At 42.8% G+C, this 16,844-nt stretch overlaps 2 protein-coding genes across 2 annotated transcripts in view; one reads left to right on the forward strand and one right to left on the reverse strand.

Annotated features, from left to right (window-relative positions):
• The window catches only part of LIMS2 (LIM zinc finger domain containing 2), a 46,700-nt gene that overhangs the window by 22,978 nt on the left and 6,878 nt on the right, over positions 1 to 16,844 (forward strand). The window contains exons 2-6 of the mRNA XM_019503729.1: positions 2,611 to 2,770; positions 3,388 to 3,454; positions 3,777 to 3,897; positions 14,961 to 15,110; positions 15,825 to 15,975. Of these exons, the coding sequence (XP_019359274.1) occupies positions 2,611 to 2,770; positions 3,388 to 3,454; positions 3,777 to 3,897; positions 14,961 to 15,110; positions 15,825 to 15,975 (649 nt within the window). The remainder of the gene's footprint in view (positions 1 to 2,610; positions 2,771 to 3,387; positions 3,455 to 3,776; positions 3,898 to 14,960; positions 15,111 to 15,824; positions 15,976 to 16,844) is intronic.
• Positions 5,475 to 12,728, reverse strand: GPR17 (G protein-coupled receptor 17). The gene is made up of 2 exons (XM_019503730.1): positions 12,326 to 12,728; positions 5,475 to 7,498 (listed from the first exon to the last, which is right to left on the reverse strand). Exon 2 carries the CDS (start codon positions 7,462 to 7,464, stop codon positions 6,448 to 6,450), a length of 1,017 nt encoding a protein of 338 aa, XP_019359275.1. The 5' UTR covers positions 7,465 to 7,498; positions 12,326 to 12,728; the 3' UTR covers positions 5,475 to 6,447.

The following is a 16,844-nucleotide window of genomic DNA, read 5'->3' on the forward strand; positions in this document are numbered from 1 at the left end:
TCTCCCATGGCCAGCACCAGGTTCAACAAGGCGTCTCCCCTGGTGGGGCTGTGCACCTCCTGGGTTAGATGGAGGTCCTGCATTCTGGCTAAGAACCTACGTGAGCGGTCAGACCTGGCTGACTGCTCTTCCCAGCAGATGTCCAGGAAGTTCAGGTCCCCCATGACTACCACATCCTTTGACTTCACTACCTCCGTGAGCTGACCTAAGAATTCCTGGTCGAGCTCTTCCCCTTGGTTGGGAGGTCTGTAGTAGACCCCCACTGTTAAGTCTCTTTCCCCTCTACTGCCTTGTAATCTAACCCAGAGCACTTCAGAGTACCCTTCCTCTGATTCTTTGTTAATTGAGGTTGAGTGCCACTGAGGGTAAGTGTTTTCAGTAATGTGAGGGGGAATTTTTTTGGTAGCGTTTTTCATCTACTCTGTAGGGATGGAAATGTCTGCATAAGGTGCAGGGTGTTGGTTGCAGTCTGCAGTATGTGTTTCTCTGAGCACATAGACCAGTGGTTCCCAAAGTGTCGGTTGCGACCCCCAAATGGGGTTGCAACATCAGTGGATGGGGTTGCAGGGGTGAAAGGCTGTGGGCTGGGAGTGAGGAGCCATGCTGAGGAAATGGGGCCAAAAATGGGGTCACGCTGAGGAAAGGTTTGGGAAGCACTGACCTAGACTGATCGGAGGATAAGAAGCTTGCTACTGGGATATGCTGATTAGTTGCTTAATTACTTAAACAGTCATGGAAAGCAAAATGACACAGTAGAATAATATAAACAAAAGTAATCTATTTGTTTAGTGCAGTTGCAGAGCCTGACTTCCTGCCTTTGAGGAAAAACAGGACTGCCATGACTATGACCTTCACTTTAAGCTATGTACCAAGTATATGATGAACTAACATCACAAAGTGGGGAAGAAAAGGAGGTAGCGTATTATACCCTGGGGAATTATGCGCTCACGCAATTTTGCACATAAGGCGTGGCCATGCATAATTGCATAATTTTGCATAATTTAACCTTGGTGGGCTCTGTGCCTCCACCTCCATGATATGGAGGCACAGACGCATGCGACTGGACAGCTGGGTAAGTGATGAGGGGAGCTCCTGTCTGCAGGACAGAGGGGTGGGTGTGGGGTTTGTGGGTGGGCATGTGGGTGAGTGGGGTTTGTGGCTGGGTATGGGCTGTGCGCCATTGAGCCGGGCTGACCAGCTGTGTCTCCACATGGGGCTTCCAGCACTCTAGTGGGAAGCTGCACGCAAAGGCACAGAGTCTGCCCAGCCCGATGGTGTGTGACTGTGCCTTTGTGTGCAGCTTCCCGCTGGAGTGCTGGGAGCCCCATGTGGAGGGCCGGCCTGGTCTGATGGTGTGTGGGCTGTGCGCCATGGGAGGGAAATGTATGGGGGGGCCCACACCCACCTACAACCCCCCCACACACATACACCCACACTTCTTCACAACCCCCCCACACCCATCCCCGAACCCTATGCATACCTCCCCACACCTTCACACATCCACCCCCCAACCATACAAAGTACCTGCATATATTTCTAAAGGTTCAAATAGTGTTATATTTAGTTTAATTTGTACAAAAAAACAAAGTAATTAATTTTGCATAATTTTGAATTTTTCTGTTCATAATTTTGAATTTTTCTGCATATATTCCCTGGGGTGTAGTTGCTCGTAGTGAACAAGTATTGATTTGAGCAGTGTATACCAACTGATTCCTCACACATTTTGTGCATGCATCTTGTACCCCAGGGAAACTATTGTATAAATGTTTGAGATTCTTAAAAATATTGAGATTATCTTTAAATCCATCCAGCTGTAAAAGTACTTCCAGTCCAGCAACACAAAGCTTGGGGGAGCCTTAAAACAATTTAAGAATGGCATGAAATAACTTGCCTGTGCATAAAATGCCACAATATTAAAGCATGATACTTAGAGGCATTCTGGAATTTAAGACAGAGCTGCTCCCATTAAGAAACCGGAACTCTTCCCCTCCTGTTTCATTCTTAGTTCCCTTTCCCAGCCCTTCAGAGGAATGAGGACTAACAGAATTCTAAAGCTGTGACATTTTAATACATGAAAAACCTGGACTGAATCCATTCCTGCCATTTCACTGGCAAGGTTGTCTTATTTTGAAAGAGGGTGAAACAGTTCATATTTGAGGAAAAGAAAAGCAAACCATTTTCTGCAAGGTGTGTCTTAGTGTTGCTTTTCCTCATTACTTTACACAGTGCGTCTGTAGTGTCTGTAGTCTGACTGGTGCAATTTGTTAGGACATGGATTGGTGTGCAAGGGGAAAGTGGAGCCATCAGAAGTGCCCAATAAATGAAAACTTCACATGCGTCTGCAAATTATTATATGGCTCTCACCTGTTCTCAGGTGAGAGCTATATAATATGTAGGTCATATACATATGATATATATAATACTGAATAATCTTTCTTTTTTGAAATTATTTTATTTTTCTTTTTAAGTAAAACAAAACTAAGGAGAAAATTCCTGGTGTTAACAAATGTGGTGTATCCATGTTCATATGACTATCTGTGGTGTATCCGTGTCCATATGACTATCGGTGCTATTGCTTGTGTTCTGATTCTTGCCTTTATTCCCCCCCAGTAATATGTCGGATGCCCTTGCAAATGCAGTGTGTGAACGCTGCCAGGCTCGCTTCGATCCTGCAGAGAGGATTGTGAACAGCAATGGGGAGCTTTATCATGAGAACTGCTTTGTCTGCGCTCAGTGTTTTCGACAGTTCCCAGATGGACTCTTCTATGAGGTGAGGTGGTTGCATCTGGGAAGCTGCAGACAGTTATCAGACTTGTTCCTTAAATCTGATAGAGGGTGATGCTTAGTGAACATCGTTCTCTCTTATTGGCACTGTGGGAATCGAATTCAGTACACTACAGATTCAATCACTTCAGTGCTTTTGTGCCTTTCCCTAGCCAGTACATAAAGATCTTTCAGGGCTAGTTCAGACATCGCTGTTAAAGGTGAATGGGCAGTGACCATTAGGTCACAGAGGTACATCTTTCTGGGGTATGATTGTGGTACAGCTTATTTTTTAAATTATGTTAACATAAAATAAAAGCATAGAAATAACCAATCATGGAAAAGTGGGGTTGTATGTGGTGGTCTTTTCTGCTATATCTTTTGCCTAACATAAAAATACCCTTGCTGATTTAACTCCACTTTCCATGAAAAGTCAGTATGGGACTGAGTGTAAATATGGAAAGTTTCATTTCCTAAGGATTTCTTTTCAAGGAAATAGTAAACAACTGAGAGGGGGAGTTATGGACCTTTACAAACATGCAAACACTAATAATACCATTTTAATTTTTCTTGCGGGTAGTTTGTGATTTACCCAGGGCTTTCTCTCCTTTGTTTTGTTTACAGTTTGAAGGTCGGAAGTATTGTGAACATGATTTCCAGATGCTGTTTGCACCTTGCTGCGGGGAATGTGGTAAGATATCCACATGCAAATCTGTCCAGCCTCTCTTTTTGCTTTGGTGGATGTCAGGGGGAAGGGATTATTCCTTTATGGTAATAAAAATTCTAACCCACGGATCACTTTGAAGAGGGGGATCTCTGAACAGAAACAGAAGTTGAGCAGTGAGCAACAAGGAAGCCATGTTTTTGATATTGGACACCTGGGATGGAATGATGTTTTTGGAGTCAGTGTATACAAGGCCCTGGGACATTAAAAGGGAACAGCAATGGGCTGGGGAAGGATTCTTGCTGAAAAGTTCTTGCTTGTGTCTAAGGGCTGTATTTTCCTTTCCAAGGTGAGTTCATTATTGGACGAGTGATCAAGGCAATGAACAATAACTGGCACCCAGATTGCTTCCGTTGTGAGCTCTGTGATGTGGCACTTGCTGACCTGGGCTTTGTGAAGAATGCTGGCAGGTAAGGGAGAGCAGGAGCTGTTGGGGTCCTGACAGTTGACTGTGAATGTGAGAGCAGAAGTACTGTTAAGGAAATAAAATGAACTCTGAGCCAGACATTGGTTAAAAAGTGAGAAAATGGAAAGAAAAGGTTAGGGTTTTCCTCATCCAGGAAAATGCAAGGAGAGACAGAAGACAGAAACCAATAGATTCAGGATAGAGTCAGGAAGAGGCAGGAGACTGATGGGCAAAGGGAAGGATTCTGTGCAGAGGGTTGGGTAGCAGGTGAAGGACAAAAGGGAGCTGTCCTACTGCAGCCATAGGCAGGACTCCTGAGCACTTAGCAAAATACTAAGAGGGAATCTGTGTTCACTAAAGACTGTGTCTTCACTGGCTGTTTGAAATTATTCATTTTACAGATGTGAAAATGTACAAACAAACATCCCAGAAAATTTTGTTTAAAAATTGACAAGATAAATATAAACAAGGCAGGAAACATGCACAAAAGTACATCATGGTAAGAACAGAGCTAGGCACTTGTAGCTTACTATGCTGCAGAATTCTAATCTAGCTTCAGGATTCATATGTCTGTCCAGCAGGATCTGGAAGAGTCATTGAAGGGAAATGGTCATGCCTAAGAGGCAACCAAATTGGGAAATGGAAGGAGCAGGTTGCAGCTGCGCCTTGTCCAGCAAGGAGACCTCTGTAATTCCTTCTCTGTAAAGTAGTCCTCCACAAATCCAACATCCTGCCTTCCGGAAGTCAAGTCCTTGGTTTTTCTTTTCAGCTCCCTGGTTTATTCCTTTGTCCAGTCAGCATAGTATCTGTGAGCAGTTCAGGGTATCTCAGTCATGGCAGATGACACAACAAGGAGCAACAGTCTCGAGTTGCAGCAAGGGAAGTTTAGGTTAGATATTAAGAAGAATTTTCTTGCTAGGAGGGTAGTCAAACACTAGAACAGGTTACTCAGAGAAGTGGAAGCTCCATCCTTGGAGGTCTTCAAAACCCAGGTAGACAAAGCTGTGGCTGGCATGATCTAGTTGGGAATGGTTCTGCTTTGAGCAGGGGGCTGGACTAGATGATCTCCTGAGGTCCCTTCCAACCCTAACTTCCTATGATTCTATCTTCTGAGGAAGCAGTCAGGATTCCAGCAACTATCAACTACAATACAAAGCTGTTTGACTTTGTAATTTAGGATCCAAACTCTGCAAGATGCATGGAGTTTCTCCTAATGACATGAAAAGTATGTGTAAATATGATTGGACTGTTGTATGTCTTAATGCAGTTCCCATCTTTCCAGGGAAACATGATTGGCATAATACAGTTCCTTGTGGGTTCTTCTGTTCTGTCAGCTTGTACTTCATTATCTCCCCTTCCTTGCCTGCTTTCTTTCTGGGTTCATTCCACTGGGAGTAGTTTATTGTAGGGAGGGTAGTGAAGCTAACATAGGTTAGCAATTATCTGTAGCAGACAAAATGTTTGAAGAGCCAAAATATATGAAGTAGAATGTAAATAATTATAAAATACCTTTAAAAATCTTTGAGCCTCCTCCAAGGTGGGCTGTGTTACACTTCTTCAGCACACCTGCCTATTTTCTTCTTGGTTAACTTTTGTGCAGAAATTCAGAGTTTCAGGTTCAGCATTTACTAAAAGGAAATAAAGCTTCCCTTGATTTGCAGTTTTCTTGATCAGCATCTCATAATTTCTTCTGTGATGGTATCATTATCATACTGTGATCATTTCAGGCAGCAATAATTCATAGAAGACTGTATAACAAAACTAGTTTAGAAAATGCTGCCAAACCTGTTGGTGCACACAGCTAATGGGACCATGGCCCACCATTCTAAGGACAAGTAGAAATAATACTGTGATTTTTCTTTTACTGTATATGGCCGAATGCTCTGCACAGATGAGGCTTTTTTATCTTAGACCACTTTAGTTTGGAAACTGTAGATGTCTCCCCTTAATTCTGGCCCCTGGCTGGTCCCATCAAAGGTTTTTCCTTCTTCCTGTTTTACAGGAATCCCTTATCCACTCTATTCCAAACTCTCTGTGAATTTCTACACAGTAGATCTAGGCATGCTTTACCCTCTGCCACCTCAAAAAAACCTCCACAGTGAGAATAACATTAGATTTCAGAGAAGGGTTTCTAGGTTGTGCAGGGAAAAGATCAGAAGCTATATCTTAGGGCTGTGAAGCTAATTGGCTTATTTCTTGGTGTGGTCTGTGTTTGCTTGAATCCAGCTGAAGTGTGTTGTCTTTTAGGTGAAGAAATTGGGATTTGACTAATTTCTTGCTTCCCGCTCCTACCATGAAGTAATCAAACATTGGTTGGTTTCATGTCTTACGATTTACTGAGAATGCAACACATCTTTTCTAGGAAATTAGCCTTTGCTCGTTTTAGCTACATTCAAATGGATGAACTGATTCTCAGAGTTTGAGGAGGAGGAGACTCACCCTAGGTATAGCATCATTTGTCTTTGTTGGCTTTCACACTAAAAAATCTCTTAGCTGGTTTGGGTGAAAAAAAGGGTTCTTGGATCTGAAAGTGAAAGCAAATGTATTCACTTGCTCACAGTTCAGACTTAGCGCTTAGTGAGCTCTCATTTGTCTTTCCTTCATAAGTCTGAGGCAACATTACAGCCTTTTTGCCACAGAACAAGCTGCATAAGGCTTCACGAAACTTCTCAGCTACAAAGAAATACATGACTGGGTCAAGGGCACCATTCAGGCTAGTGAGGCAAGAAGTGACACGGTTATTTAGAGCCAGGATTCGCTGAGTTTCACAGGAAGTCTTGGTGCCATCATAATGGAGAATATAAATGTAGCGATTGACATGATAGGGTACAAAACAGACCAGGAAGATCATTAGAACCATGATGATCATCTTGATGGCTTTTTCCTTCAGGTGCTTCTCAACTCTGTTGCCACTTTTCAGGCTGCGGATGATTAATAAGTAGCAGGTCACTGTAGTAACAAATGGAAAGGTGAATGCCACTGCCAAGGATACAAGAGCGTGGTGTGATGCCTTTTCTCTATAAAGTTGCAGGCAGACAGTTGTATTATTCATCTGGGCTGTCTGCACACTGACCAACAGAGGTGCCATTGCAACAGCAACTATAGCCCATAGAAAGGCACATGCTAAGTGAGCATAGAGTGACCTGCGGAGTTTAATGGACTTCACAGGATGCACAATGGCTAGGAAGCGGTCAACACTGATGCACATGAGAAAGTAGATGCTGGCATACATGTTGAGATAAAAGAGGAAACCAGTAAGTCTGCATGGGATCTCACCAAATGGCCAGTGATTGCCAGAAAAATGGTATACCACCCGGGTGGGAAGTATCAGCACAAAAGACAGGTCAGCAACAGCAAGATGCATCAGGAAGATGTTGGCTGGAGTACCTGACTTCTGGTCCCGGATGAAGAGCCAGAGAGCCAGAGCATTGCCAACAAGAGCCAGGATGAAATCCAGAAGATAAAAAGTTGCAAAAAGGATGTTCTCCGTGTGGGTCTCTTTGCCACATTGCTCTGAAGCTTCCAGGGAAGAATTGAGTAGCAGGCTTGAAGTCTCTGCTGGGCTATCCATCCCTCACCACGTCTCTGGAAAGAAATACAAGAACCTGAAAGAAACAAGAAAATATATTTTAACAAAGATACCCTGGAAATGGAGAGAGAGCTTGAAAATAAATACCAGTCATCATCTTCTTGATATTAGCACTTTAAAAGGAAAGTGTCAAGTACTCATAAACTCAGTCTTATCTTAATTATAAACCCTTCCTTCAAAGTTGTTTTTTCCAACCCTTTACTTTCAGTTGAAGAAATTACTGACTACATTTAATCTCCAAGCTATATGGAGACCTAGTAAGTGATAAAATAACTAAATGTACATGCCTTGAGTTAATGGGACAAATAGAGGCAGGCATTAGATCGGCAGTTAGGAAGGGTTTGTTGTTTTTGTTGTTTTTTTAAGTGTGACACAGATCATTGCACTAAAATTAGAGTTCCTAATCCAGCATTTTCACTGGAGACAGATATCTGTTATAAGAAAGCTCAATTTAGGGCACATAGCTTATTTCTGCATGGCATGATGGGGGAGTCTTCGTGAGTCCATGACAAGCAGAAATTTTTCCAAGGGCAGAGTTCCTGGACATGGTTGATGGGGCTTAATTTCTCAAAATTCCAGAGTTGTTCTACAGTCTTCATACTTGTGTTGGCATCTGGAAGAGAAAGAAGCTTGTGATCCATTTGTTCTGGGCAGTCAAGTAGGGTCCTCAGTTTGGGATGGTTTAAAGGGACCCAATTTTCTAATGCCCTGGGAACTTAACTTCTGAAATGTCTCTGACTTGTGCTTCTCAAATCACTCTTTGCTTTTGAAAATCTGGATTACGATACTTTAGGGGCTGCATCCAGCAAGGGACAGCGTGAATGTGAGCAAAGGTCCATCAGATCCCTGCTGACACAGCAAGGGGAGGTTCACAGGAGATTGAACAGGTACAGAGGTACAGGCCTGTGTGCAGACAGCTGTAGATTTTGGTGTTTCTCAAATATCCATGTGTCCTAACTGCCTGCATGTTCTACAAAGGGTAAACCCCACCTGCATGAATGACTGATGTACTAGAAACTGAGGAAAAAGTTCTCAAAATTGTTTTTCTTCCCACCGGGACCTTGGATCATTGTGTCGTTCCCTGTAGGACTTGCAGTGGATTTATGCATAACTTGCTTATTTCCACTTTGTTGCTCTCTCCACATTTTTTCATGAATGTGACTTAAGGTCCTGTACAGCAGAATGGTATTCTGAGTTCACAATACGGTAAGGAGTTATCTCAGTTAATAATATTGTACTGTTCAACCACTACTGCAGAATACTGCAGTTTGTTCCAAGACGCAGTAAAGGAAGCTGATGTAGGAAGAGAGGGTGCTGATGTAGATAGAGGAAAAATTAGACAGGGAGGTGTAGCCCACAGGGGAAACACCAGTGTGCTGGCATTCATTGTAGAAGCCAGAGACAGCAGCAAGGGTAATTGGGTTTCAGAAGTATCTGAAAAAGATTGTCTGTATTGTGTAAGACTCTTTGACTTGTGCCATCATCAGTGTCAGTTTGATGTTAGAAGTCTGGCAATTCCTGAAGTATTTGCCCTGTTTGTTTTCTTGTGCTGATAGTGAAGACCTCAATAGATGCTTCCTCCTCTATCCCCCTTCTGGTTGGGATGCTAAGAAATCCTTGTGAGGTGGTTGTACAAGTCACAGCCCCTATCAAAAGCCTTGCTGCCTCCTGAAGTAGTATGGCAGCAGGCAAGTGACTTGAAGCAAAGGCAATGCTTCCTGCCTCCCCATGAGCTCAGGTTCTCTCAGAAATGCTGAAAGAGTTGTACACGGAGAAACAGAAATTGCTTAGGAAGAACAGTCCAGAAACAGAATATTGAAACAACATTGCAAGAAAATGTCCTTGTTTTTGATGCTTTTGCCTTTAGGGCAGGAGATAACTTATGTCAGCTAGAGAGGAGTACTCTGAATCACACTCCTCCAGTCAGCTTAGTTCAGACAGAAAAGATAAAGGTTGATACAAATGAGAAAGGGTGGAAACAGGACCCTGACATTCTTTCATGTGACCACAGTGGGTCCCTCTCACTCCGTATGCAGCTTGACTTCAGAGTATTTTGCTGAAACGAGAAGGATTCAAGGTTCAGGAGTACAGGCACCTATTGTGCAACTGATCTGCAGGGTGCTTGTTTCTGCCTCTCCCAAAATGCTGCATGGTTTTATTTTATTTTTTATTAAGACAGATAATATGCATGTAAGAGGAGCCTACATCAGATCCTGAGCAGAATGCTGCTCCATGGGCCACATTTGTCAGATGTCAGCATACTGTTGAAATGGACATGCAGCTTCACTCTTGCATTGCCCACAACACTTATAAAGTGGAAGCTCACTCTTGGGTACTTTTTTGCATGTGTGCTGCTAGGGTGTGCATGTTCAAAGACTGACTTGGCAGACTCTGCACATGCTCGCTGGTGCTCCTGTTTGTCCTTTTGAAACTGTAAACCCTAGCATCTCTGTGAAACACCTGTATGGTCTGTCCTGTGAGAGAAGCTAGTATTACCTGCTTAAACTTGTTATTCTTTCTGAAAGAAATTTGATTGGATATAGTTTTCCTATGATACCCCAGAGAAGTGGGAAATCTTACCTATTAAATAGCTATTTCAACAAAGTTGGGATGTTCCTTGTAATACCCTCTGCATGAGTCTACACACACTCTCTTTTGCCATTTCACTTAGTTAAATAGTTCTGCCTCAAATGTCTGCAGAAGGGTGATAATTCATAGTAACAGTTAGACAAGCCAATGGCTTAGTTTATAACCAGTTATAACTTTCTTCTAAAAATGGTAAACAATGGACAAATGTCCAGAAGGTTTATGTTGGGTCATCTTACAGCCAGATAAGGCTATCCCTTTACTTGCTGCCATTGCCTTGGACCAAATCGTGGGGTAGTTCTGATGATCAGATTTGTTTGAACCAACTTCCAGGGATAGATTAAGGGTATGATCTTTGGAATTCAACCTAAACTGTCTGTCATCATTTGACATTAGAATAACAAAACCTCTAGGGATGTAATCCTGCCCCATTTCATCAGTTGCAGAACTGCTAGTGACTTTACTGGTGTGAGGATTTTACCATGAGATCCTTTGTGGGGAGGGACAGTGAATGAAAGATGTCAGGAAGTCCAGTGAATTTGTGATGAGGAAATGCTGTGAGGACTGAAGCTGCAGGAGTTATAAAAACACTGATGGATCCAGGGCCACAAAAATTCTCTCTCAAAATTAGAGCAGTTATGGGGGAAGGCTGCTGTTACCTATTTTGTCTTGTGTGATTCTTTCTTGTCTTTTCAAACCATGCAGAAGATAAACAGGACATTCTTTAATATACACTTTCACTTTGGCTTTAAATTAAAATTACTCAGAGTTTTGACCAATGTGGTGTTTAATATATTTTTTAACTGCATGTCCTCGTTGACATGAAAAATAAAATGTCCTTTGCATTTGAGTAGCTGATAAAATGTCTATGTATCATTAGAGCCAGTTGTTGAACCAACTTTGAGAATTGAAATGCTTACTCCACAAAGCTATAATTTGTAAAAAGTTTTCATGGTAAAATTTCACTGCAGCTATCAGATAATAACTTTATGCTTATTACCATAGGAAATAGTCAGCTGTTAATTATTTTATAAAACTTACTGATTCAAAATATGTAAGTTAATTTTATTGGCCTTTTAGGGTTTTTTTTCTATCTAGTACATAATAGAATAATTCTGTCATTCCTAGTCTATTTGTTACCATAGTACACAAGAATGCTCGGAATGAACTGGAAATCACTGTTGCTTTTCCAGATGACCTATTGTCAGTGTTTTGTGCTAAACTGTACAGTGCAAGAGGTCTAAATCTGTAGAGAGAATAACTAAGAATCTGGCTTGCCAGCCCAGAATTTCCACTTGGATTGTGCTGCTGGGGTGGTGTGAATATTTAGTGATTGTATGTATTGTCTAACAGAGCACTATTCTATAGTGAGCCATTAGTCCAAGCCTCCCATAGCTGAGTTGTAAGCAGAGACATAATGACTCATTTGAAATGTGCTCACATAGCTATATTTTACATCAATTTCTCCCTCCTACCCCTCATTATACAGATGAGCTTTTGGATATAGTTATCATACTTTACCACTACAGTAGAATTACTGTTCTAATAAGTTCTCTACCTGTTCATTAACACAAAGCTTAATGAAGACCAAGGAAAATTTGCTAGCTCATCACAAAAAGGAATCTTATCTGTCCAGCTTGCTGTTTTGCTTAATGTCCTTTGTTGTGCAGTCTAAGCAGTTCCTGGGGAAATTAGGAATACATAATGAGACTTTTCATGTCCTACAGATTTTTCTGCTCTTTCCTAATCATTTCTGTAGCATAGATTCTGCTTGTAATTTTTTTCCCCTTTTAAATGATCATGGGAGCATGCTTTGTCCAACAGGAGGGTCTTGTCTTTCCCTGAAAATAAACCAACTCTGGATGAAACAAGTCTCCTGTGTCAGATCATTCTAGGCTGAATCCCTTCTGGATGAGAGTGCTTCATGCGTGAGGGAAATTAATAACATCAAGAAGTGACATTCATGATGTCTGTCAGTCTGTCTGTCTGTCTCTGTCTATGTGTAGGGCTCACGGGGATGGGGACTTAATAGAGAAGTGTGGGAAGTTTATTCTAATTGGGGGAGAGAGGCTACTAAGAATTGCATTCTGATCAGTCTTTTTTTTTTTCTAAAAATGTTTTCTGTGTTTAGTCTGACCTTTACACTACATGTGTCAGCCTCTGTTGCTTCTTCCACCCACACTAGCTTAGCCACAACAGCTTAAAGTGTTTGGGAAAGCTGCTCTATTATTCTTTCAACTGAAGCCAATTCTCTTACCTTTTGGATGGTGCAGTCCTAGTGTGGAGGAAAAAGTCCTTTTGAAGAAAATCTCTAGGAGCGCCTTCTGAAGCCAGCAAGCCAAGGAGAAGCTGCATAGATGGAAACAATGAGGCGAGCCAGAAGAAGCCAACAATTGCAGGCTTAGTAAAGGTTGCAGAGCAAGCCCCTCTATATAGTGTCCTGCTAGCTCTGATAGTGCATTATCAGCTCACTCATGTAACAGCGGGGAGAGGAGACAACACGCTTGCAGTGAAAGGCTGTCTTCTTTCCAGCTGAGCCTTTGGAAGGGGGGAGCTGCTGCTGCTGCTGCTGTTATATTTATGAATATTTCAGTGTGTTTGTTCTACTTATTAAAGTCTCCATCTGAACCCCCAGCCCTTTGCAGGGACTCTTTGGAGTTCTGTGATTTTTAGAGGGGTGGAGAGGGGCATTGTGCAGGGAGGGAGTCTGGTATTAATAGACACAACAGGACATTTCAGAATGGAATAATTCTGTAATGGTGGGAGTGGGGGTGAGAGGGGCGGCTGCTATAGCAACAGCTCTGCCATTCCAAGATTCTACTTTGCTTGCAATAGAGGAGGGTCTATGGGACAGCAGAGAGGGTTTGTGAATGGGGAGGGGTTGATAATGGTTTATCAGTGCAAAGGGCTTGAAGGCCTCTTATTCAGCTGAATGAGAGGGGTCTCTTTCAGGACACTTGCTGCAGGGTCCCAATGTCCTGCCCTGTATAATTAGTCTCCATTTGACAGTGCTGAATAAAATTGATGCCTTTATCCTGGGATGAGCGCAGCTGCATGCTTCCTTTATAATGGGGCGCTGTCTGCTTTTTCTGGGGACTCTGGCTCTGTCTGGGAGGACCAGGAGCTCCAGCCCTGGAGAGAGGCTAACACAGAAGAGAAGACTCAAAGTGAAAGAATAATAATACTTTGCACTGATATAGGCATCTTCCTTCTGGGTACTGTAACAGTGTGATGCCTCACAACAATGCACAAGTGATACAGGGTTGTATTCTTATCCCTGTTTTGTACATAGCAAGTCTATGGTTAGGTGTCTTGTACTTGAGGCCATATAAGAGGTCTGTGAGAGAGTCTGGAATAGTACCCAGACCTCCTGACCCTCTCCATCATACAATCATTCCTTTTTCACTTTTTCTTGCCATTGGCTTTTTGGAAGAAGGCTTCTCAATCATGATCACAGATTTGTATATGATTATAGTTGAGAGGAGTTAAGCAGGTATGTCTGCTTTTACTGTGGTGTGAAAATATTCACACATCCTTCTCCAGGTTGCCTGCTATGTGTTCAGTCTGTCAAAGTTTCATCTCAAGCAAACTGCTCTATGTTTGGAGGGACAGATTACAAGTGACCTAAATGAAAGATCATCCCACCTAAGATTCTAAACATAAGGCCTGAAGCTGGCTGATCCAGCTGCTTCCCATCTTTTGATTCTTCTATGAACAGCCAGCTTCTACAACAATATCTTTCATCCCTTTGTCATATACTTCAGTGACAGAAACTTCAGCTGTGTGCCTGTTTAGGGTTTCTGCTTGTAATGCAGCCTGAAACATATTAAGGAACTTGTAGATTTGGAACATGGAAAAACATATTCCTTTGCTTATCCTTCTGCTTTGGGTGGAGGAGCCATGATTCAAATGATATCTGTCTCAGCTATTGAGGACTGATGATCTGACCAGGATAGGGGAAGTGTAATGATGTGCCTTGAAGGAGTACCATCAGAAAAAAACTCTAATAAGACATTCAGAGGGCTATACGTGTGGATATACACCAACACAAACATATCTATAGATCCCAATGCATTTTTACTCCTCCATACAAAAGCAGAATTTCATACACCGTGATTTAGGTGTCATCAGTGGTCTGCTGTAAGCCTGTTTCATATGATCAGGGCATGTTAAAAAAATAGTCTAGGCTCTTCCCTGCAATGGATGCCCATAAAGAAGCGCAGGAGGACTAAAAAATACCTAGTTGTGTAACTGCCCCTTTCAAGACAGCAGTAGCATAACTAGAGGGAGGGTGAGTGGGGCATTTGCCCCAGGTGCTGGCTCAGAAGAGTTACCAGAAGCCTCTTTGGGCATTTTTGCTGTGGCCCCAGTTTTGCATTGGTAGAGGGGTCATGCAGAATGGTGCCCCCTGGGATTTTTGCCATTCCTCACCCGCTAGTGTTTGTAGGGTGGGGGAAGCTAAATAGATGCCATTCTACTGGGTGCACAGCTGCCTGGCTTTTATGGCAGATGTTGGGGTGGAGGGCATACATTGTGCTGCCCCCTGATTCAGCTGGTGTCTGGTGATTTTTCTTCTCGGCTGCAGGAGCAGCTACCATCAGAGTGCAGAGGGAGCTGGGGCTCTCTGTTTTATTCCCCCCACTGCTCTCCAGTCATCAACACTGCAGTACCCTGCTATGCCTCTATAGGATAGTTGCAAGGCTCTCTGAGGGCCTGGTTAGCACTAATATGATCAGGTGAAGCTTTAAAGCTTATGTTGTAGAATAGAAAGTTAAAATAGTAAAACTTTAGTTGCAAAAACCATAACCTAATCAGCACGATAACAGCCCAATCCCAACTAATTGGAAGAACCAACCAACTAATGCTTCCTTTTCTTTCTGATGCTCATACAGGCACCTGTGCAGGCCATGCCATAATCGTGAGAAAGCCAAGGGACTAGGCAAGTACATCTGTCAGAAGTGCCACCTCATAATTGATGAACAGCCTCTGATGTACAGAAATGATTCTTACCATCCAGATCACTTCAACTGCACCCACTGTGGGTATGTTCTCACCTCCTTCATGCTACCAACAAACAAGGGGAATGAAGCCTGTGCATATTAGGGTGGTCTTTCTTTGGATTCCAGTGTTCAAACTAAACTTTGTAGTCTTTAAGTTATTACACCAATGAGAAGTTCTGTATGAAAGATCAAAAGAGATGGAATCAATAAGCTAGAAGAACTGGAGTTCTTCTGTTCAGTTCTGTAGCTTTCACTTTGTTCTATGCATTGCTTAATTGGCACCACTTTCTACTGGGTATGAAAGTGGTACATTGCAAGTAGTTGGCCTCAAAGACCCAGTCGTCACTACAAAAATAATTGTATTTAGACATAGCTATTTCCATGCTGTTCAGAATAGCTTGGTGCTTGTGGATAAAAGGTATATGTATAAGATTATGTTTCAGCTGGGGTATGTAGTCTCATTAAGACATGATTGTCTACGTGTTTTGTGTCCGTAAAGGACAGAAACCAACATCCCACCAAATGGCTTGCCAGTGACAGTATTTTACTAACAGAATTCACCACATCTGCATTTAGAATATAATAGTGCCAAAGCACAAACATTTTCTTTGAGGTTCCTCCTTCTACAGCTTCAGCGTAGAGATACTTAAGTCTGAGGAGAAGCTCATGTAACTATCAGGTTTAATCGGGGAAAAAATGGTTGGCTGGGATCTGGGTCATTTGTATTGTTTCAAGGATATGCATGTGTGTTTATAGGAAGGAGCTGACTGCTGAGGCCAGGGAACTAAAAGGGGAACTCTACTGCCTGCCCTGTCATGACAAGATGGGAATCCCAATCTGTGGAGCCTGTCGCAGGCCCATTGAGGGACGTGTAGTCAATGCTTTGGGAAAGCAATGGCATGTTGAGGTGAGAGCAATCCTGGTTCAAAGCGTCCTGTAGAGTACAACCTGCAAGTGGACTTGTGCTACTCAGAAGGTTATCAGTAAAAAGTCCCACAATCCCTGTTTTGGCTGAATTCATGCTAATAAATGTAAGTATTGGAGTATACTCGTCTTGTGTGAGCTTTACCTGGGTACATCACATTTCCCAGGCTTGAATCTTGCCCTTCTTTACCACAATAACAATTCTGTTATTTAAATTACTCCTAGAAAATTACTTTAAAATGTTTGCATTGTACTGCAGTTTCTGGGATTGCAAGATAGCATTTGCCACTGGAGTTGTATGTATTGCCTCTTTCCTCTTCCCGCTCTAAGTAACAAACTGTTACATCTCCTTCCCACCTTCTAAAGCCTGGGAAGCATTTTTCTGCCTGATGTAGTTCCAACAGGCATAGGAACAGCAGAATTGGCCATGTAGGTGTGAACACTTTGCTTTGACAACCTAGCTGACAAAATAGGGAATCTCACCATCCTTCCACCTGTGCAAGGTTCTCTGTTGGCATCATCTATACTGTTATGTTTCCCCTGGCTTGTTTCCAGTAGACCTGTGCAAAGTGGCTAGTGTTTGCTTTGGATTTGATCAATTCAGGGGACAGTGATTCGATTTGGTGATTCGAATCACTGTCCCAAATCGATTCGGCCAAATCTGATTCAGAGATTTGGCTGCTGCTGCATCTCTGAATCGGACAGGCCCATCCCCCGCCCGCCCCAGCTCCCAGCACTTTGGAAAAAACAAACCCTGGACTCACTGGGTGCTGCCAGGAGGGGGGGCAATCCCACCTGCCCCCCACTGCCCCATGCTGTGTGGGGGGCTCTGCCACGAGCCCTCCCGATCCC

This window comes from Gavialis gangeticus, unplaced genomic scaffold (genome assembly GCF_001723915.1).
Source record: "Gavialis gangeticus isolate Ggan-Ray unplaced genomic scaffold, GavGan_comp1, whole genome shotgun sequence".
Classification (NCBI taxonomy): Eukaryota; Metazoa; Chordata; order Crocodylia; family Gavialidae; genus Gavialis; species Gavialis gangeticus.